At 42.0% G+C, this 25,112-nt stretch overlaps 3 protein-coding genes across 3 annotated transcripts; all 3 read left to right on the plus strand.

Moving 5' to 3' along the window:
• The first annotated feature begins 682 nt into the window (after positions 1-682).
• LOC139367173 (tripartite motif-containing protein 16-like protein) lies at positions 683-8,241 on the plus strand. The gene is made up of 6 exons (XM_071105307.1): positions 683-1,342; positions 1,705-1,800; positions 6,522-6,755; positions 6,984-7,143; positions 7,287-7,346; positions 7,559-8,241. The coding sequence occupies exons 1-6, from the start codon at positions 749-751 to the stop codon at positions 8,086-8,088; spliced, it is 1,674 nt and encodes a 557-aa protein (XP_070961408.1). The 5' UTR covers positions 683-748; the 3' UTR covers positions 8,089-8,241.
• Positions 8,242-9,649: 1,408 nt separating this feature from the next.
• On the plus strand, positions 9,650-14,386 carry LOC139367172 (tripartite motif-containing protein 16-like). Its single transcript, XM_071105306.1, has 6 exons — positions 9,650-10,315; positions 10,682-10,777; positions 12,525-12,758; positions 12,949-13,105; positions 13,199-13,258; positions 13,457-14,386. The coding sequence occupies exons 1-6, from the start codon at positions 9,722-9,724 to the stop codon at positions 13,999-14,001; spliced, it is 1,686 nt and encodes a 561-aa protein (XP_070961407.1). The 5' UTR covers positions 9,650-9,721; the 3' UTR covers positions 14,002-14,386.
• A 1,943-nt stretch (positions 14,387-16,329) lies between these two features.
• On the plus strand, positions 16,330-24,900 carry LOC139367174 (E3 ubiquitin/ISG15 ligase TRIM25-like). Its single transcript, XM_071105308.1, has 7 exons — positions 16,330-17,006; positions 17,376-17,471; positions 22,474-22,707; positions 22,934-23,093; positions 23,241-23,300; positions 23,498-23,568; positions 24,306-24,900. Exons 1-7 carry the CDS (start codon positions 16,413-16,415, stop codon positions 24,633-24,635), a joined length of 1,545 nt encoding a protein of 514 aa, XP_070961409.1. The 5' UTR covers positions 16,330-16,412; the 3' UTR covers positions 24,636-24,900.
• The last annotated feature ends 212 nt before the right edge of the window (positions 24,901-25,112 follow it).

Below are 25,112 nucleotides of genomic sequence, written 5' to 3' on the forward strand. Positions count from 1 at the left end.
ATGTACTATTGTGTACCTTAGTAGCGCTTCCCTTCCTCCTCTTTCTAAAAGTGGTGATCCTAACTGACCTAAAACAGGGAATTTTTACTAGGATTAAATGTCAGGAATTGTGAAAACAACTGAGTTTAAATGTATTTGGCTAAGGTGTATGTAAACTTCTGACTTCAACTGTAGATTCTGGTCCATGTTGAGTACAATGCTTCCCACAGTTGTCAAGTTGGCTGGATGTCCTTTGGGTGGTGGACCATTCTTGATACACACGGGAAACTGATGAGTGTGAAAAAACCCAGCAGCATTGCAGTTCTTGACACACTCAAACCAGTGTGCCTGGCACCTACTACCATACCCGGATCAAAGGCACTTAAAACTTTTGTCTTGCCCAATCACACTTTGAATGGCACACATACACAATCCAAGCCTTAATTGTCTCAAGGCTTTAAAATCCTTATTTAACCTGTCTACTCCCCCTCATCTACACTTATTAAAGTGGATTTAACAAGTGAATAAGGGATCAAAAAGGGATCATAGCTCTCACTTGGATTCACCTGGTCAGTCAATGTTATGGAAAGAGAATTAACCCTAAACTACCCTAGCATTTTTTGCATTGTACAACATTGCTCTCTCCGTCCCTAACTCCACCTCCTGGCAGAACCAGGAAGTCCCTCCCCCTCCCACAAACTCTATTCTGAGAAAACGAAACTTATTAGTCCGGTGTTTGTCTATGTGAAAGTGAGCAACAACCGTCCAAATGGCTCAACAGGGAATTCTGCTGGACCAGGACCAGTTCTGTTGTTCTGTCTGTCTGGATCTACTGAAGGAGCCAGTCACTATTCCCTGTGGACACAGTTACTGTAGGAGCTGTATTGAGGGCTGCTGGGATCAGGATGATCTGAAGGGGATCTACAGCTGTCCTCAGTGCAGACAGACCTTCACTCCAAGGCCTGCTCTGAGAAAAAATAACATGTTGGCTGAAGTGGTGGAGAAACTGAAGAAGACAGGACTTCAGGCTGCTCCCACAGATCTGTGCTATGCTGGACCTGGAGATGTGGCATGTGATTTCTGCACTGGGACCAGAAAGCAGAAAGCCCTCATGTCCTGTCTGGTGTGTCTGGTGTCTTCCTGCAAGACTCACCTCCAGCCTCACTATAGTGTCCCTGCACTAAAGAAGCACAAGCTGGTCAAAGCCTCCACACAGCTACAGGAGAACATCTGCTCCCGTCATGACGAACTGCTGAAGATTTACTGTCGTACCGATCAGAATTGTATCTGTTATCTGTGTATGGTGGATGATCATAAAGGCCATGATACAGTGTCAGCTGCAGCGGAGAGGACCGAGAAACAGGTTAGACCAGAATAACTTGTTGGTGACTCTGATAAACAAATAATGCAATATACAGTAGGAAAGCTGTTTGAATATAAATATATATATATATATATATGTATAATTAGTTTCATGAAAAAGTATCTCTAAATGTATCATCATTTTCTGTTATACACCATCATTTTCTTAAGAGTCAAAAATTCAGATTAAGCTATATGATATGAGTACTGTAAACAAACATAATATTTCAACTAAAATCATAGATATATAATTTTGCAAAGGGGCTTCTATTACAATATAATTCTTACTAAATCATAATACTATACTATTGCACTACTGGACAAATAAACCTTGATAGCTCAATGAACAGTGTTTCTCCATAGAGTCAGCTGGGGATGAGTCAGCAGAAGCTACAGCAGAGAATCCAGGAGAGAGAGAAGGAGCTGAAGGAGCTCCAACAGGCTGTGGAGTCTCTCAAGGTAAGTATTATTGACCAGGGACCAGTTAAAAAATAAAAATCTGGATTATAATCTGGATTCTGTAGTGCTATTATTTATTTTTTGATTCCATGATCAGATCTCTGTCTACCTGTTTTTTGGGCCAGTTTCCTGGACTGGTTATGGTACTACTTCTACACTGTCATAGGGAAACAGAGATGAGTTAACTACATGAATAAAGGTACCTAGATTACAAAGAGACATTTACCAAGTGACCACATACCTATTATGCGGTCAATTTAGTTTTTAGTTAGTTACATTGAAATGTATTCGTTGTAGTGCCTTTCACCTTTTTAAAATCCATCCTGAATCCACCGTTTCCTGTGGGATTAAGATAATCAACATTTAGAAAAATGCAAAAACTGCTTTTAATTCTGGTAAAGGTCAGATTGGATTACCACATTCAGATATATAAGAGGGTGCCGGAGGAGAAGGCAGATGTTTTACGTGCCCCCAACCGATTATGTTTTTTTTTGTTTTTTTTGCGTTGTTTGTAACCTATTTTTGTACTTACAGTGCCTTGCGAAAGTATTCGGCCCCCTTGAACTTTGCGACCTTTTGCCACATTTCAGGCTTTAAACATAAAGATATAAAACTGTATTTTTTTGTGAAGAATCAACAACAAGTGGGACACAATCATGAAGTGGAACGACATTTATTGGATATTTCAAACGTTTTTAACAAATCAAAAACTGAAAAATTGGGCGTGCAAAATTATTCAGCCCCTTTACTTTCAGTGCAGCAAACTCTCTCCAGAAGTTCAGTGAGGATCTCTGAATGATCCAATGTTGACCTAAATGACTAATGATGATAAATACAATCCACCTGTGTGTAATCAAGTCTCCGTATAAATGCACCTGCACTGTGATAGTCTCAGAGGCCTTTATGGAAGATTGGCAAGAAGAAAGCCATTTCTTAAAGATATCCATAAAAAGTGTCGTTTAAAGTTTGCCACAAGCCACCTGGGAGACACACCAAACATGTGGAAGAAGGTGCTCTGGTCAGATGAAACCAAAATTGAACTTTTTGGCAACAATGCAAAACGTTATGTTTGGTATAAAAGCAACACAGCTCATCACCCTGAACACATCATCCCCACTGTCAAACATGGTGGTGGCAGCATCATGGTTTGGGCCTGCTTTTCTTCAGCAGGGACAGGGAAGATGGTTAAAATTGATGGAAAGATGGATGGAGCCAAATACAGGACCATTCTGGAAGAAAACCTGATGGAGTCTGCAAAAGACCTGAGACTGGGACGGAGATTTGTCTTCCAACAAGACAATGATCCAAAACATAAAGCAAAATCTACAATGGAATGGTTCAAAAATAAACATATCCAGGTGTGAGAATGGCCAAGTCAAAGTCCAGACCTGAATCCAATCGAGAATCTGTGGAAAGAACTGAAAACTGCTGTTCACAAATGCTCTCCATCCAACCTCACTGAGCTCGAGCTGTTTTGCAAGGAGGAATGGGAAAAAAATTCAGTCTCTCGATGTGCAAAACTGATAGAGACATACCCCAAGCGACTTACAGCTGTAATCACAGCAAAAGGTGGCGCTACAAAGTATTAACTTAAGGGGGCTGAATAATTTTGCACGCCCAATTTTTCAGTTTTTGATTTGTTAAAAAAGTTTGAAACATCCAATAAATGTCGTTCCACTTCATGATTGTGTCCCACTTGTTGTTGATTCTTCACAAAAAAAACAGTTTTATATATTTATGTTTGAAGCCTGAAATGTGGCAAAAAGTCGCAAAGTTCAAGGAGGGCGAATACTTTCGCAAGGCACAGTATTTTGTACATAATGTTGACGCCGTCTCTTATGACCTGAAATAACTTCTGGACATCAGGACTGCGATTACTGTGATTATTGCGACTTTGTTTCCTTCAACGAGTCTGACGAGGCCAACGTGAACGATATACTGCTTTCGATATACTGCTTTCTCGGGAACATGCCTTAAACTCCTAGGATTTGCGTGAAGAGGAGGTGGAGAAAAAAGGGCCGGAGAACGGGCTGCATTCTGAGAATTCGTAGGCGATCGAATAAACCCTCACTTCCTTCCATTCTGCTAGCAAGCCTGCAATCTTTGGACAATAAAATAGATGACCTATGCAGAAGATTAAACTACCAATGGGACATTCAAAAGTGTAATATCTTATGCTTCACGGCGATGTGGCTGAACGACGACATTATCAACATACTGGCTGGTTATACGCTGCATTGGCAGTATAGAACAGCGGCATCTGGTAAGACAAATGTATTTTTGTAAATAACAGCTGGTGCACGATATCTAAGGAAGTCTTGAGCTATTGCTCACCTGAGGTAGATTATCTCATAATAAACTGTAGACCACACTCCCTACCTAGAGAGTTTTCATCTGTATTTTTCGTAGCTGTTTACATACCACCACAGTCAGAGGCTGGCACTTAGACAGCATTGAATGAGCTGTAGAAGACGCTCACCCAGAGGTGGTGCCCTAGCAGCTGGGGACTTTAAAGCAGGGAATCTTAAATCCGTTTGACCAAATTTCTTTCAGCATGTTAAAAGTACAACCAGAGGGTGAAAAAAACACGACCACCTGTACTCCAGACACAAAGACGAATACAAAGAGCTTTGTATTCGTCTTTGGGTCTGGAGTACAGGTGGTCGTGTTTTTTTCTGACCATAATTCTATCCTTCTGATTCCTGCCTACAGGCAAAAATTAAAGCAGGAAGCACCAGTGACAATATCAATAAAAGTAGCTAAACTACAGGTCTGTTGTGTTAGCAAAGACTGGAATATTTTCCAGGATTCCTCTGATGGCATTGAGGAGTACATGACATCAGTCATTGGCTTCATCAATAAGTGAATCGATGACGTCGTCCCACAGTGACCGTACGTACATACCCCAACCAGAAGCCATGGATTACAGGCAACATCGGCACTGAGCTAAAGGATAGAGCTGGCGCTTTCAAGCAGCGAGACTCTAACCCGCAAGCTTATAAGATATCCCGCTATGCCCTCCGACAAACCATCAAACAGGCAAAGCGTTAATTAATACAGGACTAAGATCGAATCGTACTACACCGGATCTAACGCTCACCAGATGTGGCAGGTCTTGCAAACCATTACAGACTACAATGGAAAGCACAGCCGAGAGCTGCCCAGTGACACGAGCCAACCAGATGAGCTAATCTACTTCTATGCTCGCTTTGAGGCAAATAACACTGAAACATGCATGAGAGCACCAGCTGTTCTGGAAGACTGTGTGATCACGCTCTCTGCAGCCTATGTGAGTAAGACCTTTAAACAGGTCAACATTCACAAGGCCGCAGAGCCAGATGGATTACGAGGACGTGTACTGCGAGCATGCGCTAACCAACTGGCAAGTGTCTTCACTGACATTTTCAACCTCTCCCTGTCCGAGTCTGTAATACCAACATGTTTTAAGCAGACCACCATAGTGCCTGTGCCCAAGAATACTAAGGTAACCTGCCTAAATGAATACTGACCTGCGGTCCTCACATCTGTAGCCGTGAAGTTCTTCGAAAGGCTGGTCATGGCTCACATCAACACCATTATCCCAGAAACCCTAGACCCACTCCAATTTGCATATCGCCCCAACAGATCCACAGATGATGGAATCTCTATTGCACTCCACACTGCCCTTTCCCACCTAGACAAAAGGAACACCTACGTGAGAATGCTATTCATTGACTACAGTTTAGTGTTCAACACCACAGTGCCCTCAAATCTCATTACTAAGCTAAGGACCCGGGACAAAACACCTCCTTCTGCAACTGGATCCCGGACTTCCTGACGTATCGCCCCCTGGTGGTAAGGGTAGGTAACAACACATCTGCCACGCTGATCCTCAACACAGGGGACCCTCAGGGGTGTATGCTCAGTCCCCTCCAGTACTCACAGTTCATCCATGACTGCATGGCCAAGCACGACTCCAACACCATAATTCAGTTTGCCGACGACACAACAGTGGTAGGCCTGATCACCGACAATGATGAGACAGCCTATAGGGAGGAGGTCAGAGATCTGGTAGTGCGGTGCCAAGATAACAACCTCTCCCTCAACGTGATCAAGACAAAGGAGATGATTGTGGCCTACAGAAAAAGGAGGACCGAGCATGCCCCCATTCTCATCAACAGGGCTGTAGTAGAGCAGGTTGAGAGCTTCAAGATCTTTTGTGTCCACATCACCAAAAAGCTATCATGGTCCAAACACACCAAGAAAGTCATGAAGAGGGCACAACAACGCCTATTCCACCTCAGGAGACTGAAAAGATTTGACTTTCAAAAAGTTCTACAGCTGCACCATCGAGAGCATTGCACTGGTTGCGTCACCGCCTGGTATGGCAACTGCTCGGCCTCCGACCGCAAGGCACTACAGAGGGTAGTGCGAACGGCCCAGCACATCACTGGGGCCAAGCTTCCTGCCATCCAGGACCTCTATACCAGGCGGTGTCCGAGGAAGGCATAAAAAATTGTCAAAGTCTGAAGCCACCCGTCATAGACTGGTCTCTCTGCTACTATACGGCAAGTTGTACCGGAGCACCAAGTCTAGGTCCAAAAGGCTTCTTAACAGCTTCTATCCCCAAGCCATAAGACTCCTGAATAGCTATTCAAATGCCTATCCAGACTATTTGCATTGTATGCAAAGAACAGGGATTACCCACTTTTACCTTCTCTTCTCTCTTTGTGTCTGAACAGCACTCTGCACAGGCAGCAGTGGATGACAGTGATAGGATCTTTACTGAGCTGATCCACTCCATTGAGAGACGGCGCTCTGAGTTGAAGGAGTTGATCAGAGACCAGGAGAAGGCTCAAGTGAGTCAAGCTGATGGACTCCTGGAGCAACTGGAGCAGGAAATAGCTGAGCTGAGGAGGAGAAACGCTGAGCTGGAGCAGCTCTCACACACAGAGGATCCCATCCATTTCCTCCAGGTAACTAAACTGCCTTGATACAGGTGATACAGAAATTAACTTCTTGTGAAACTGTACATTTTGTCAGTTATACTCTATTCGTTATATCAGTATTCATGTTTTCTGACATCTATAAAACAAAACATATGATCACAAAATACATTGTGTTAGTCATCTGCTCTCTTTCTCACTCTTATTTTGCTCTCTCTCACTCTCTCTCTCTCTCACTCTCTCTCTGTCTCTCTACAGAGTTATCAGTCTCTCTCCAGTCCCAGTGTCTCTTCAGACTTACCCAGCATCGTTATCCATCCTCTTCAGTACTTTGGAGATGTGAATAAGGCTGTTTCTGATGTCAGAGAGAAACTAGAAGACTTCCTTAAAGGAGAATGGACCAAGATCTCCACCACAGGTGAGTTGAAAATAATACTAACACAATACATAGTGTAAGAACATCTAGTTTAGACCAATCAGAGGTCCTATAGTCATCACTTTGTACATGTGCAATATGTTATGCTGATAATATTCTCTCTCTCTGTGAATGTGTGTTTGTAGTGAATTCAGTGGATGTTTTACTGCCTCCAGAGCCCAAGACTAGAGAATGTTTCTTACAATGTGAGTTTCTTCACCAAGTAACTAACGGTCTCTTTTTTCTGACACTATTCACAAACCTTGTGATATAGTGTAACGGATGTGAAATGGCTAGCTAGTTAGCGGTGGTGCATTGATCTCTGCTCTGTTGTAATCAAAGACAGGGTAGATACAGTACAGTATGTACCTTAACTTACTGTTCTAACTCCCCTCATTGGTCTCTGCTCTTCCCCCAGATTCCTGTCAGCTCACACTGGACCCAAACACAGCACAGAAATCCCTCTCTCTGTCTGAAGGAAACAGAAAGGTGACAGTTGTTAAGGCTGTTAACGATCCGAATCCTGACCATCCAGACAGATTCACTGATTGGTGGCAGGTCCTTTGTAGAGAGGGTCTGTCTGGACGCTGCTACTGGGAGGTGGAGTGTTATCATGGGACTGTTTTTACAGCAGTGACGTATAAAGACATAAGTAGAGTAGGGATGGTTAATGGCTCTAGATTTGGATACAATGACAAGTCTTGGGGTTTAGAGTTCTCTGGTAATGGTTATACTTTCAGACACAATAATGTTGAGACTAAAGTATCAGGCCCTCAGTCCTCCAGAGTAGGAGTGTACCTGGATCACAAGGTAGGTATTCTGTCCTTCTACAGCATCTCTGACACAATGACCCTCCTCCACAGAGTCGAAACCACGTTCACTAAACCCCTCTATCCTGGGATATGGGTTGGGTACGTAAACAATTCTGCTGAGCTGTGTAAACTGTAGAGTTCCCCATATTAGAGGGATGGTTAGTCTGGTATGTACAACAGTTGTTCTGAGTGATATCATCTTAATTGTAGTGCACGTTTCAATCTTATACATTCACATTAATGTATTATCACTTTGATGTACATTCTGAATAACAACCGCTGTATTGTATCTTGTTCAATGAGTTGTGTTATTATTTACCTATTGATCCTTGAATTTGAATCTGTTGAATGTCCTCAAATATATCTAGGCCTATATATTGTATATCAATCTGGTGCTAAACAATTACTACTCAATCAATTACCCAGCAGATGGTGATATGGCAAAATCAAATCAAATGATTCCACGTTTTTTGATGGACAGTACCTCTGCCTCTCAGTAAACCACCAGAATAAAGTAGATTTCTATATTTTTGTCCTTAAGTTTTATGTTCTAAACTACATGAGTGACAATGCAATTAAAGAACCTTATATTTAGCAGCAGTGTGTATGCGTGTGTGTGTGCCTGCGAGTGGGGTGCATGTGTGGTGAGGTACGTGTGTGTGTGTCAGGGGGGCCGTGTCTACCCTGACACTAGGTGAATGTTTACTCCATTTTATTTAATTCATGATCATTAAGTAAAATATAAGCGAGCTAGAAGACTTCACTTTGGATTCATTCTTTGAAATCCTTTATTTTAAAGTTAACCGAGAAAGACAGTCTACTGCACTTTATACAAACAACTATACAACATGGTCTGAGTCTTTTATAAGACTTGGCATTTGTCCTGTTCTGTTTCCATAGCTGTACCATTTAAGAGAGAATGTGATTGGTCAGGCTATGGCCAATCCACAACAATTCATCATATCAAAGGATATTTGCATGTGGACATTGAATTAAAATGTTAAATAGCTCAAAATATCATCTAATCTGTCCCTTCTTACAATTGCAGTATTTTTACTGGTATAGAAACATGCTACATTCATAGACAGCTCTATTTGCCTCCAGAAAACGGACATTGAAATAGTGACGGTTTTCATTATTTCTCATCCTGCATTAGTACCCTTTAGTTTATCTAGTGAACTCTAATGTAGACATCAGAAAAAGAACACATTTGGTCTAGGAACACAATGTACCTTTTAATGGTTCATTGTACATTGGCTACCCATAATAGTCATACCCACAATAGTATACAATGAATTCTGGACACAGAGGTATATCAATCCTTCACTTTACATTATGTTTCAATATCCAGTATACATTTATATCTGGATAATATGTAGTAAACAGGACTTCAGGCTTCGACCAGAAAGCCCTCATGTTTAGTCCAGGATCACAATGCATGTTACTGGAGCAACCCCTGAGAATAATTGTTACCTCTCTAAACATATGGCTCTGGAGGAAAGTGTGTTGAAATAGCAGTGGGCTGGATTCCAACCCAGGCTGCAGAAGTATATGTCACAAAGCAGCGTAGACCTGTAAACCAGCCGAGACAACAGGATATTCATTATTGCATCGGACGACATTCCTCTATCTCCCTCCCGCTAACTAACCCCACCTTCTGGCAGAACCAGGAAGTCCCTCCCCCTCCCACGAACTTTCTTCTGGGGAAACAAAACTTATATGAATCTCGGTGCCGTTTGTCCGTGTGAAAGTGAGAAACAACCGTCCAAATGGCTCAGCAGGCAGTTCTGCTGGACCAGGACCAGTTCTCTTGTTCTGTCTGTCTGGATCTACTGAAGGAGCCAGTCACTATTCCCTGTGGACACAGTTACTGTAGGAGCTGTATTGAGGGCTGCTGGGATCAGTATGATCTGAAGGGGATCTACAGCTGTCCTCAGTGCAGACAGACCTTCACTCCAAGGCCTGCTCTGAGAAAAAATAACATGTTGGCTGAAGTGGTGGAGAAACTGAAGAAGACAGGACTTCAGGCTGCTCCCCCTGATCTGTGCTATGCTGGACCTGGAGATGTGGCGTGTGATTTCTGCACTGGGACCAGAAAGCAGAAAGCCCTCATGTCCTGTCTGGTGTGTCTGGTGTCTTCCTGCGAGACTCACCTCCAGCCTCACTATAGTGTCCCTGGACTAAAGAAGCACAAGCTGGTCAAAGCCTCCACACAGCTACAGAAGAACATCTGCTCCCGTCATGATGAACTGCTGAAGATTTACTGTCGTACCGATCAGAATTGTATCTGTTATCTGTGTATGGTGGATGATCATAAAGGCCATGATACAGTGTCAGCTGCAGCGGAGAGGACCGAGAAACAGGTTAGACCAGAATAACTTGTTGGTGACTCTGATAAACAAATAATTAAATATACAGCAGGAAAGCTGTTTGAATATGAGATAAACACATATAATTAGTTACATGAAAAACATTGTCTAAATGTATCACCATTAGCTGTTGTCACACACCATCATTTTCTTTTGAGTCCAAAGTTCTGTTTAAACTATATGATATGAGTACTGTAAAGAAACATAATAATTCAACTAACAACATAGATAAATAATTTTGCAGTGGGACTTCTATTACAATTTAAATTCTACTCTCTATGGCCCTATATCATAATACTATACTATTGCACTACTGGACAAATAAATCTTGATAGCTCAATGAACAGTGTTTCTCCATAGAGTCAGCTGGTGATGAGTCAACAGAATCTCCAGCAGAGAATCCAGGAGAGAGAGAAGGAGCTGAAGGAGCTCCAACAGGCTGTGGAGTCTCTCAAGGTAAGTATTATTGACCAGGGGCCAGTTTTTCCAAAAATTCAATCTGGATCATTATTCTTTTTTTTGCAATTCATGATCAGATCTCTCTACCTGTTTCTTGGGCCAGTTTCCTGGACTGGTTATGGTACTACTTCTACGCTGTCATAGGGACACAGAGATGAGTAAACTAAATGCATAAAGGTACCTAGATTAAAGAGAGACATATAACAATTGACAAAGAAACTAGACTGCGGTCAATTTAACATAATGAACCTTTGTTTTTCGTTTTTTTAAACCTCCTCCCCTTAGTTACATTGACATGTATTCGTTGTCGTGCCTTTTGCCTTTCTAAATCCACCATGATCCACCGATCATTCTGATTATCAGCATTAAAACCATCCTAATCACTATTTTTGAGATTAGAAAAATGCTAAAACTACTTTTAATCCTGATTAAAGGTCAGATTGGATTACTAAATTAGAATCCCTATCCAGAAGATCAGAATATAAATTGTAAATGTTGAAAAACACAATTCTAACATTTAATCCTATCCGATTTCCGAAATCCGATCAGATAACTTTTTAAAAACTTGGCCCAGAGGACTGGAGATGCACCATTTGCAGACTTCATAGTGAAATTCTTACCTACAAACACTTTCCCAAAAATGCAGAGTTAAAAAGTAAGAAAACTGTACTATTAAAAAAAAAAGTATATAGTAACACAATTAAATAACAATAATGAGGCTATTACAAGGAATACCGGTACCCAGTCAATGTGCAGGGGTACGAGGTACTTGAGGTAACTGAGGTAATATACACTTAGTGTACAAAACATTAAGGATGCCTGCTCTTTCCATTATATAGACTGACCAGGTGAATCCAGGTGAAAGCTATGATCCCTCATTGATGTCACTTGTGAAATCCACTTCAGTCAGTGTAGATGAAGGGGAGGAGACAGGTTAAGGAAGGATTTTTAAACCTTGAGACAATTGAGACATGGATTGTGTGTGTGTGTGTGTGTGTGTGTGTGTGTGTGTGTGTGTGTGTGTGTGTGTGTGTGTGTGTGTGTGTGTGTGTGTGTGTGTGTGTGTGTGTGTGTGTCATTCAGAAGGTGAATGGGAAAGACAACAGATTGAAGTGCCTTTGATCGGGGTATGGTTGTATGTAGGTGCACTGGTTTTTGTCACGAACTGCAACGCTGCTGGGTGTTTCATGCTCAACAGTTTCCTGTGTGTATCAAGAATGGTCCACCACCCAAAGGATATGCAGCCAACTGTGGGAAGCATTGGAGACAACAAGGGTCACATCCCTGTGGAAGTCTTTCGACAGCTTGTAGTGTCCATGTTTCAAGGCTGTTCAGAGGGCAAGGGGGGGGGGGGGGGTGTCAAGTGCAACACAATATTAAGGTGTTCTTAATGTTTTGTACAATCAGTGAATAGTATTTATGTGGGCCTCTATGAAGGTTTCTACCTAGAACCCTTTAACTTCTAGGTTGTACATTTTGCTGGAGGGTTGGGTTGTGGGTAATTGGGAATCTCTGTTCTTTGCATTAGTTCACTTACAGTTGGTTGTACCTATGATTTTGATTGTTGTTTATTCTACTTGTTCCTGGGTTTCATTGGGGTGGCTAGACTGATACCATCAGTGAGAAAGCTTATTCAGATGAAAAGGCTTCTAGGTAGAACCTTATTCCTCTGTAATAAAATGGCCTGGGGAAAAAGTATTTGACTTAATATGGAGCCTTCTCTTCTCTCTTTGTGTCTGAACAGCACTCTGCACAGGCAGCAGTGGAGGACAGTGATAGGATCTTTACTGAGCTGATCCACTCCATTGAGAGAAGGTGCTCTGAGGTGAAGGAGCTGATCAGAGACCAGGAGAAGGCTCAAGTGAGTCAAGCTGATGGACTCCTGGAGCATCTGGAGCAGGAAATAGCTGAGCTGAGGAGGAGAAACGCTGAGCTGGAGCAGCTCTCACACACAGAGGATCACATCCATTTCCTCCAGGTACCTAAACTTCCTTGAAACAGGTGATACAGAAATAAACTTGTTGTGAAACTATACATTTTGTCTATTATATTTAATTCTGTATATTTGTAGTAATGATTGCTGACATCTGTTATTAATAAAAATATTAGAGAACAAAAAAAACATGTTTTCAATTATTCTCTCTCTCTCGCTCTCTCTTTCTCTCCAGAGTTATCTGTCTCTCTCCAGTCCCAGTGTCTCTTCAGACTCACCCAGCATTGATAAACGTCCTCAGTTCCTTGGAGATATGAAAATGGCTGTTTCTGATGTCAGAGAGAAACTAGAAGACTTCCTTAAAGGACAATGGATCAAGATCTCCACCATAGGTGGGTTTAAAGTAATACTAACACAATACATAAGAACACCTACTTCAGACCATGTACAACACGATATGTTGATAATATTTTGTATCTTTGTAGTGAATTCAGTGAATGAAGTACTGTCTCCAGAGCCCAAGAACAGAGAACACTTCTTACAATGTAAGTTTCTTCATCAAGTAACTAACAGTCTCTTTTTTTCTGACACTCCTCACAAACATTGTGATATTTCAATCGTAGATACAGCTCTCGTTGATCTCTGCTCTGCTGTAATCAAAGACAGGGTAGATACAGTACAGTATGTGCCTTAACTTACTGTTCTAACTCCCCTCATTGGTCTCTGCTCTGCTCCTCTCCCAGATTCCTGTCAGCTCACACTGGACCCAAACACAGCACAGAAATCCCTCTCTCTGTCTGAGGGAAACAGAAAGGTGACAGTTGTTAATGCTGTTAACGATCCGAATCCTGACCATCCAGACAGATTCACTGATTGGTGGCAGGTCCTTTGTAGAGAGGGTCTGTCTGGACGCTGTTACTGGGAGGTGGAGGGTCATCATGGGACTGTTTTTACAGCAGTCTCATATAAAGACATAAGTAGAATACGGATGGTTAATGATTCCAGATTCGGATACAATGACAAGTCTTGGGGTTTAGAGTGCTCTAGTAATAGTTATCGTTTCAGACACAATAATATTGAGACTAAAGTATCAGGCCCTCAGTCCTCCAGAGTAGGAGTGTACCTGGATCACAAGGCAGGTACTCTGTCCTTCTACAGCGTCTCTGACACAATGACCCTCCTCCACACAGTCGAAACCACGTTCACTAAACCCCTCTATCCTGGGATATGGGTTGGGTACAAAAATGATTCTGCTGTGCTGTGTAAACTGCAGAGTTCCCCATATTAGAATAATGGTTAATGCTCTTATAGTTTGGTATGTACAATTTATTTTGATTGATTGAATCTTTAATTTAGTCTAGGTTTAAATCACATCCATATTGATGTATTCTCACTTTGATGAAGTCTAAACTAAAAAACGACTGCTGTATTGTCTTTTTTTTTTTTAAAGAAAGATTCTTTGTTCATTTCAATCAATTGTATTATAAGTTTAGTTTAGTTTTCTCAAATCTATCCAGACCTTTGTACTGTATATACTCTGATGTTGCAGATGTACTACTCAATCAACCGTCCAGCAGATGGAGATATACTGTAACAAACAATACAATATTAAACATGTATTGATTTACCTCTTGCCACTCAGCAAACCACCAACAATAAACAATATTTCCATATGTTCGTCTTGGAGTGTTTTTGCTATAAACTAAATGAGTAACTAAAGAAGATCATATTTAGCTGCGTCTACAATGACACTCTTGGTGAATTTTTACTCCATTTTATTTCATTCCTCAATCATCAAGTAAAATGTAAGCAAGCTAGATTACTTCACTTTGGATTCACTCTTTTGAATGTTTGAATTTGTAAGTGAACTGAGGAGGACCAACGACTGCAATTTATACAAACAACATAAACTTAGCAAGACCTGGCATTTGTCCTGTTCTGGTTGCATAGATGTACTATTTGAAACAGAATGTGATGGCTCAGGCTATGACCAATGCACAAAGATACTGGAAAAAAACGTAACCACATCTCATTGACTGGACCGAGCATTTAATCATATTTCTCTCTCAATAAACTTCTCCCCTTTTACTACTACAGATGTATCATATCAAGGGTTATTTGCACGTGGACATTGAATTAACCTTTCAAATTGCTCAAAATAAGAGTTAATCTTGCAGTTCCTACAATCTGCAGTATTTTTGAAAGGGTATAGGAACATACTGCAGAAGTATATGTCGCAAAGCAGCTTAGATCTGTAAACCAGCCTAGGCAACAGGATATTCATATTTGCATCGGAATTGGTCCTTGAATGTGAATCTGTTTAGTTTTCTCAAATCTATCCAGGCCTATGTACTGTATATACTCTGATGTTGCAGATGTACTACTCAATCAACCGTCCAGCAGATGGAGATATACTGTAACAAACAATACAATATTAAACATGTCTTGATTTACCTCTTGCCACTCAGCAAACCACCAACAATAAACAATTTTTCTATATTTTCATTTTTGAGTGTTTATGCTAATAAACGACATGACTAACTAAAGAAAATTATTTTTAGCAGCAGAGTGTGTGTGTGAGCGTGTGTGTGTTTGGGTTTTACTATCCTTGTGGGGACCAGAAGTCCGGTCCCCAAAAGGATAAAGGCTTTTTTAGGCTTAGGGCTTAGGTTTAGGGTTAGGGTTACAATTAGGGTCAGGGGTTAGGGTTTTTGGTGTGTGTGTGTGGAGGGGTTAACTGAGGAGGAGGACAAACTACTGCCATTTATACAAACAACATAAACTTAGCAAGACGTTACATTTGTCCTGTTCTGGTTCCTTAGATGTACTATTTGAAACAGAATGTGATTGGTCAGGCAGTGGCCACTGCACAAAAGTTCTCTCTCAATAAACTTCTCCCTGTTACTACGACACATTCATCAGATCAAGGGCTATTTGCATGTGGACATAGAATTACCCTTTTAAAGCGCTTTTTACATTCTGTAGTATCTTTTTGAAGGGAACATGCTACATTCATACACAGCTCTATTTACCTCTCATTTTGAATAACGACTCCAGAAAACGGACATTGAAATAGTTACGGTTTTCATTATTTCTCATCCTGCATTAGTACCCTTTAGTTTATCTAGTGAACTCTAATGTAGACATCAGAAAAAGAACACATTTGGTCTAGGAACACAATGTACCTTTTAATGGTTCATTGTACATTGGCTACCCATAATAGTCATACCCACAATAGTATACAATGCATTATTCACTTTACATTACGCATCAATATCCAGTATACATTTATGTCTGGCTAATATGTAGTAAGCTTGTTAATAAAGTATGTGAATAGGCTGCTGTAGGGGTTTAGTCCTGGATCACAATGCATGTTACTGGAACTTCCCCTGTTGGAAAGGAATTGTTACCTCTAAATATATGGCTCTGGAGGAAAGTGTTGAAATAGTAGTGGGCTGGATTCCAACCAATGCTGCAGAAGTATATGTTGCAAAGCAGCTTAGACCCCTAAACAACCCTAAGACACAGGATATTCATTATTGCATTGGACTACATTCCTCTCGATCTCCCTCCCTCTAACTAACCCCACCTCCTGGCAGAATCAGGAAGTCCCTCCCCTTCCCACAAACTCTATTCTGAGAAAACGAAACTTATCTGAGTCGCGGTGTTTTATCTGTGTGAAAGTGAACAACAGTCCAAATGGCTCAGCAGGCAGTTCTGCTGGACCAGGACCAGTTCTCTTGTTCTGTCTGTCTGGATCTACTGAAGGAGCCCGTAGCTATTCCCTGTGGACACAGTTACTGTAGGAGCTGTATTGAGGGCTGCTGGGATCAGGATGATCTGAAGGGGATCTACAGCTGTCCTCAGTGCAGACAGACCTTCACTCCAAGGCCTGCTCTGAGAAAAAATAACATGTTGGCTGAAGTGGTGGAGAAACTGAAGAAGACAGGACTTCAGGCTGCTCCCCCTGATCTGTGCTATGCTGGACCTGGAGATGTGGCGTGTGATTTCTGCACTGGGACCAGAAAGCAGAAAGCCCTCATGTCCTGTCTGGTGTGTCTGGTGTCTTCTTGCAAGACTCACCTCCAGCCTCACTATAGTGTCCCTGCACTAAAGAAGCACAAGCTGGTCAAAGCCTCCACACAGCTACAGGAGAACATCTGCTCCCGTCATGACGAACTGCTGAAGATTTACTGTCGTACCGATCAGAATTGTATCTGTTATCTGTGTATGGTGGATGATCATAAAGGCCATGATACAGTGTCAGCTGCAGCGGAGAGGACCGAGAAACAGGTTAGACCAGAATAACTTGTTGGTGACTCTGATGAACAAATAATGCAATATACAGTAGGAAATCTGTTTGAATATAAAGATATATATATATATATAAACATGTATAATTAGTTTCATGAAAAATAATCTCTAAATGTATCGACATTTTCTGTTGTTATACACCATCATTTTCTTAAGAGTCCAAAATTCAGATTAAGCTATATGATATGAGTACTGTAAACAAACATAATATTTCAACTAAAATCTTAGATATATAATTTTGCAAAGGGGCTTCTATTACAATATAATTCTTACTAAATCATAATACTATATTATTGCACTACTGGACAAATAAACCTTGATAGCTCAATGAACAGTGTTTCTCCATAGAGTCAGCTAGGGATGAGTCAGCAGAAGCTACAGCAGAGAATCCAGGAGAGAGAGAAGGAGCTGAAGGAGCTCCAACAGGCTGTGGAGTCTCTCAAGGTAAGTATTATTGACCAGGGACCAGTTTAAAAAATACAAATCTGGATTATAATCTGGATTCTGTAGTGCTATTATTTATTTTTTGATTCCATGATCAGATCTCTGTCTACCTGTTTTTTGGGCCAGTTTCCTGGACTGGTTATGGTACTACTTCTACACTGTCATAGGGAAACAGAGATGAGTAAACTAAATGCATAAAGGTACCTAGACTAAAAAGAGACATTTACCAACTGACCACATACCTATTATGTGGTCAATTTAGTTTTTAGTTAGTTCCATTGAAATGTATTCGTTGTAGTGCCTTTCACCTTTTTTAAATCCATCCTGAATCCACCGTTTCCTGTGGGATTAAGATAATCAACATTTGAGATTTGAGATTAGAAAAATGCAAAAACTGCTTTTAATTCTGGTAAAGGTCAGATTGGATTACTACATTCAGATATATAAGAGGGCGCCAACCGATTATGTTTTTTTTGTTTGTTTATTTGCGTTGTTTGTAACCTATTTTTGTACTTATTTTGTACATAATGTTGACGCTACCGTCTATTATGACCTGAAAGAACTTCTGGACATCAGGACTGCGATTACTGCGATTATTGCGACTTTGTCTCCTTCAACGAGTCTGACGAGGCCAACGCGAACGATATACTGCTTTCGATATACTGCTTTCTCGGGAACATGCCTTGATCTCCTAGGATTTGCGTGAAGAGGAGGTGGGAAAAAAAGGGCCGGAGAACGGGCTGCATTCTGAGAATTCGTAGGCAATCGAATAAACCCTCACTTCCTTTCATTCTGCTAGCAAGCCTGCAATCTTTGGACAATAAAATAGATAACCTATGCAGAAGATTTAACTACCAACGGGACATTCAAAAGTGTAATATCTTATGCTTCACGGAGACGTGGCTGAACGACGACATTATCAACATACATCTGGCTGGTTATACGCTGCATCGGCAGTATAGAACAGCTGCATCTGGTAAGACAAAGGGTGGCGGACAATGTATTTTTGTAAATAACAGCTGGTGCACGATATCTAAGGAAGGTAGAGGTAGATTATCTCATGATAAACTGTAGACCACACTACCTACCTAGAGAGTTTTCATCTGAATTTTTCATAGCTGTTTACATACCACCACAGTCAGAGGCTGGCACTTAGACAGCATTGAATGAGCTGTAGAAGACGCTCACCCAGAGGTGGTGCCCTAGCAGCTGGGGACTTTAAAGCAGGGAAACTTAAATCCGTTTGACCAAATTTCTTTCAGCATGTTAAAAGTACAACCAGAGGGTGAAAAAACGCGACCACCTGTACTCCAGACACAAAGACGAATACAAAGCTCACCCTCCATCTGACCATAATTCTATCCTTCTGATTCCTGCCTACAGGCAAAAATTTAAGTAGGAAGCACCAGTGACAAGATCAATAAAAGTAGCTAAACTACAGGTCTGTTTTGCTAGCAAAGACTGGAAAACTTTCCAGGATTCATCTGATGGCATTGAGTCATTGGCTTCATCAATAAGTGAATCGATGACGTCGTCCCACAGTGACCGTACGTACATACCCCAACCAGAAGCCATGGATTACAGGCAACATCGGCACTGAGCTAAAGGATAGAGCTGCCGCTTTCAAGCAGCGAGACTCTAACCCGCAAGCTTATAAGATATCCCGCTATGCCCTCCGACAAACCATCAAACAGGCAAAGCGTTAATTAATACAGGACTACAGTGCCTTGCGAAAGTATTCAGCCCCCTTGAACTTTGCGACCTTTTGCCACATTTCAGGCTTCAAACATAAAGATATAAAACTGTATTTTTTTGTGAAGAATCAACAACAAGTGGGACACAATCATGAAGTGGAACAACATTTATTGGATATTTCAAACTTTTTTAACAAATCAAAAACTGAAAAATTGGGCGTGCAAAATTATTCAGCCCCCTTAAGTTAATACTTTGTAGCGCCACCTTTTGCTGCGATTACAGCTGTAAGTCGCTTGGGGTATGTCTCTATCAGTTTTGCACATCGAGAGACTGAAATTTTTTCCCATTCCTCCTTGCAAAACAGCTCGAGCTCAGTGAGGTTGGATGGAGAGCATTTGTGAACAGCAGTTTTCAGTTCTTTCCACAGATTCTCGATTGGATTCAGGTCTGGACTTTGACTTGGCCATTCTAACACCTGGATATGTTTATTTTTGAACAATTCCGTTGTAGATTTTGCTTTATGTTTTGGATCATTGTCTTGTTGGAAGACAAATCTCCGTCCCAGTCTCAGGTCTTTTGCAGACTCCATCAGGTTTTCTTCCAGAATGGTCCTGTATTTGGCTCCATCCATCTTCCCATCAATTTTAACCATCTTCCCTGTCCCTGCTGAAGAAAAGCAGGACCAAACCATGATGCTGCCACCACCATGTTTGACAGTGGGATGGTGTGATGAGCTGTGTTGCTTTTACGCCAAACATAACGTTTTGCATTGTTGCCAAAAAGTTCAATTTTGGTTTCATCTGACCAGAGCACCTTCTTCCACATGTTTGGTGTGTCTCCCAGGTGGCTTGTGGCAAACTTTAAACAACACTTTTTATGGATATCTTTAAGAAATGGCTTTCTTCTTGCCACTCTTCCATAAAGGCCAGATTTGTGCAATATACGACTGATTGTTGTCCTATGGACAGAGTCTCCCACCTCAGCTGTAGATCTCTGCAGTTCATCCAGAGTGATCATGGGCCTCTTGGCTGCATCTCTGATCAGTCTTCTCCTTGTATGAGCTGAAAGTTTAGAGGGACGGCCAGGTCTTGGTAGATTTGCAGTGGTCTGATACTCCTTCCATTTCAATATTATCGCTTGCACAGTGCTCCTTGGGATGTTTAAAGCTTGGGAAATCTTTTTGTATCCAAATCCGGCTTTAAACTTCTTCACAACAGTATCTCGGACCTGCCTGGTGTGTTCCTTGTTCTTCATGATGCTCTCTGCGCTTTTAACGGACCTCTGAGACTATCACAGTGCAGGTACATTTATACGGAGACTTGATTACACACAGGTGGATTGTATTTATCATCATTAGTCATTTAGGTCAACATTGGATCATTCAGAGATCCTCACTGAACTTCTGGAGAGAGTTTGCTGCACTGAAAGTAAAGGGGCTGAATAATTTTGCACGCCCAATTTTTCAGTTTTTGATTTGTTAAAAAAGTTTGAAATATCCAATAAATGTCATTCCACTTCATGATTGTGTCCCACTTGTTGTTGATTCTTCACAAAAAAATACAGTTTTATATCTTTATGTTTGAAGCCTGAAATGTGGCAAAAGGTCGCAAAGTTCAAGGGGGCCGAATACTTTCGCAAGGCACTGTAAGCTTGAATCGTACTACACCGGATCTAACGCTCAACAGATGTGGCAGGTCTTGCAAACCATTACAGACTACAAAGGGAAGCACAGCCGAGAGCTGCCCATTGACACGAGCCAACCAGATGAGCTAAACTACTTCTATGCTCGCTTTGAGGCAAATAACACTGAAACATGCATGAGAGCACCAGCTGTTCTGGAAGACTGTGTGATCACGCTCTCTGCAGCCTATGTGAGTAAGACCTTTAAACAGGTCAACATTCACAAGGCCGCAGGGCCAGATGGATTACGAGGACGTGTACTGCGAGCATGCGCTAACCAACTGGCAAGTGTCTTCACTGACATTTTCAACCTCTCCCTGTCCGAGTCTGTAATACCAACATGTTTTAAGCAGACCACCATAGTGCCTGTGCCCAAGAATACTAAGGTAACCTGCCTAAATGAATACTGACCTGCAGTCCTCACGTCTGTAGCCGTGAAGTTCTTCGAAAGGCTGGTCATGGCTCACATCAACACCATTATCCCAGAAACCCTAGACGCACTCCAATTTGCATATCGCCCCAACAGATCCACAGATGATGGAATATCTATTGTACTCCACACTGCCCTTTCCCAACTGGACAAAAGGAACACCTACGTGAGAATGCTATTCATTGACTACAGCTTAGTGTTCAACACCACAGTGCCCTCAAATCTCATTACTAAGCTAAGGACCCGGGACAAAACACCTCCTTCTGCAACTGGATCCCGGACTTCCTGACGTATCGCCCCCTGGTGGTAAGGGTAGGTAACAACACATCTGCCACGCTGATCCTCAACACAGGGGACCCTCAGGGGTTTATGCTCAGTCCGCTCCAGTACTCACAGTTCACCCATGACTGCATGGCCAAGCACGACTCCAACACCATCATTAAGTTTGCCGACGACACAACAGTGGTAGGCCTGATCACCGACAATGATGAGACAGCCTATAGGGAGGAGGTCGGAGATCTGGTAGTGCGGTGCCAAGACAAAGGAGATGATTGTGGCCTACAGAAAAAGGAGGACCGAGCATGCTCCCATTCTCATCAACAGGGCTGTAGTAGAGCAGGTTGAGAGCTTCAAGATCTTTCGTGTCCACATCACCAAAAAGCTATCATGGTCCAAACACACCAAGAAAGTCGTGAAGAGGGCACAACAACGCCTATTCCACCTCAGGAGACTGAAAAGATTTGGCATGGGTCCTCAGATCTTCAAAAAGTTCTACAGCTGCACCATTGAGAATATGCTCGTTGCGTCACCGCCTGGTATGCGTCACCGCCTGGTATGGCAACTGCTCGGCCTCCGACCGCAAGGCACTACAGAGGGTATTGCGTACGGCCCAGCACATCACTGGGGCCAAGCTTCCTGCCATCCAGGACCTCTATACCAGGCGGTGTCCGAGGAAGGCATAAAAAATGGTCAAAGTCTGAAGCCACCCGTCATAGACTGGTCTCTCTGCTACTACACGGCAAGTTGTACCGGAGCACCAAGTCTAGGTCCAAAAGGCTTCTTAACAGCTTCTAACCCCAAACCATAAGACTCCTGAATAGCTATTCAAATGCCTACCCAGACTATTTGCATTGTATGCAAAGAACAGGGATTCCCCACTTTTACCTTCTCTTCTCTCTTCTCTTTGTGTCTGAACAGCACTCTGCACAGGCAGCAGTGGAGGACAGTGATAGGATCTTTACTGAGCTGATCCACTCCATTGAGAGAAGGCGCTCTGAGTTGAAGGAGTTGATCAGAGACCAGGAGAAGGCTCAAGTGAGTCAAGCTGATGGACTCCTGGAGCAACTGGAGCAGGAGATAGCTGAGCTGAGGAGGAGAAACGCTGAGCTGGAGCAGCTCTCACACACAGAGGATCACATCCATTTCCTCCAGGTAACTAAACTGCCTTGATACAGGTGATACAGAAATTAACTTCTTGTGAAACTGTAGATTTTGTCAATTTTTCTCTATTCTTTATATCAGTATTCATGTTTTCTGACATCAATAAAATAACATATGATCACAAAATACATTGTGTCAGTCATCTGCTCTCTTTCTCACTCTTCTTTCGCTCTCTATCACTCTCTCTCTCTCTCACTCTCTCTCTGTCTCTCTACAGAGTTATCAGTCTCTCTCCAGTCCCAGTGTCTCTTCAGACTTACGCAGCATCGTTATTCATCCTCTTCAGTACTTTGGAGATGTGAATACGGCTGTTTCTGATGTCAGAGAGAAACTGGAAGACTTCCTTAAAGGAGAATGGACCAAGATCTCCACCACAGGTGAGTTGAAAATAATACTAACACAATACATAGTGAAATAACATCTAATTAAGACCAATCAGAGGTCCTATAGTCATCACTTTATACATGTGCAATATGTTATGCTGATAATATTCTCTCTCTCCGTAAATGTCTGTGTGTTTGTAGTGAATTCAGTGGATGTTTTACTGCCTCCAGAGCCCAAGACTAGAGAACGTTTCTTACAATGTGAGTTTCTTCACCAAGTAACTGTCTCTTTTTTCTGACACTACTCACAAACCTTGTGATATATTAATAGTAGATACTGCTCACATTGATCTCTGCTCTGCTGTAATCAAAGACAGGGTAGATACAGTACAGTATGTGCCTTAACTTACTGTTTGTTCTAACTCCCCTCATTGGTCTCTGCTCTGTTCTTCTCCCAGATTCCTGTCAGCTCACACTGGACCCAAATACAGCACAGAAATCCCTCTCTATGTCTGAGGGAAACAGAAAGGTGACAGTTGTTAATGCTGTTAACGATCCAAATCCTGACCATCCAGACAGATTCACTGGTTGGTGGCAGGTCCTTTGTAGAGAGGGTCTGTCTGGACGCTGTAACTGGGAGGTGGAGTACAAGTAGAATATGGATGGTTAATGATTCCAGATTCGGATACAATGACAAGTCTTGGAGTTTAGAGTGCTCTAGTAATGATAATAGTTTCAGACACAATAATGTTGAGACTAGTATCAGGCCCTCAGTCCTCCAGTGTAGGAGTGAACCTGGTTCACAAGGCAGGTATTCTGACCTTCTTCAGCATCTCTGACACAATGACCCTCCTCCACAGAGTCCAAACCACGTTCACTAAACATCTCTATCATGGGATATGGGTTGGGAACCAAAATAATTCTGCTGTGCTGTGTAAACCACAAGATTTATTTCGCCTCTAGAGTTCCCCATATTAGAATGATGGTAAATTCTCTTTTAGTCTGGTATGTACAATTATTTTTGAAGTGATTGAATCTTTATGTTAGTATAGGTTTTAATCACATTCATATTGATCTATTCTCTCTTTGATGAAGTCTAAACGAAACTACTGCTGTGTTGATATATTTTCTCAATAATGTGGAAGGACCACCAGAGGGCAGGCTGCTCCCACGGTCAGTTGCCCAGCCCGACATGTGAGTCAAGGTGATCAGAGGCAATTAAGCGCAGCTGACGGTATTAATGAGCTCTTCTATTTCCCCTACAAGAGAGAGGAGGGAACCAGCAGAGAGGAGAGAAGAGGGAACCATCAGAGAGGAGAGGTGAGGTGGGAACCAGCAGAGAGGAGAGGAGAGGAGGGAACCAGCGGAGAGAAGAGAAGAGGTGAGGTGGGAACCAGCAGAGAGGAGGGAACCAGCAGAGCGGAGAGGAGAGGAGGGAACCAGCAGAGAGGAGGGAACCAGCAGAGAGGAGAGGAGGGAACCAGAAGAGGGAAGACGATGGACCTTTGGGAAGGGATAAGAAGGGGACAAACTACCTATTGGGACCAGCAATCACAGATCCGGACCACCAACCGAAGGGACCTTTTCACGGACTAATCGTATAGGTGGTAATTTCTGTTATAATTTAAAGATACTCTTTATGTTCCTTGTTATTGTAAAGAAGAAGATTTGTGTTTTCCTTGGGAGATCATCCTTGATTGTGTTGGATTGTTTTAAGAGGAAAAAATGATCTCCGTAGAGAAATGTGTTCAATTTTAAGGAAACCTGCTCCTGATTGGTTTATTCCACCTTTCCGCTTTAGAGCAACCTCAAAGGACCTGGTTCGCTCACAATAATAAAAAAGATGGTTTGTTCATTTCAATAAGTTGTATTATTATTTAGCCTTGAAATGGAATGTTTCATTTTCAGAAATCTGTCGGCCTATGTTGGCTTCCAGCTTGAAATATACTTATTCATGTTACCATACTAGAACATATCAATTACTGTACATGTATAAGGAATGTATCGGTTGGGGTCAATGGAGGGTGGATAAAAACTAGGTGTATGGAAAGTTACTGAGTGAGGAAGGGGGAG

The sequence above is a fragment of the Oncorhynchus clarkii genome, chromosome 15 (assembly GCF_045791955.1).
Source record: "Oncorhynchus clarkii lewisi isolate Uvic-CL-2024 chromosome 15, UVic_Ocla_1.0, whole genome shotgun sequence".
In the NCBI taxonomy this organism is placed as follows: Eukaryota; Metazoa; Chordata; class Actinopteri; order Salmoniformes; family Salmonidae; genus Oncorhynchus; species Oncorhynchus clarkii.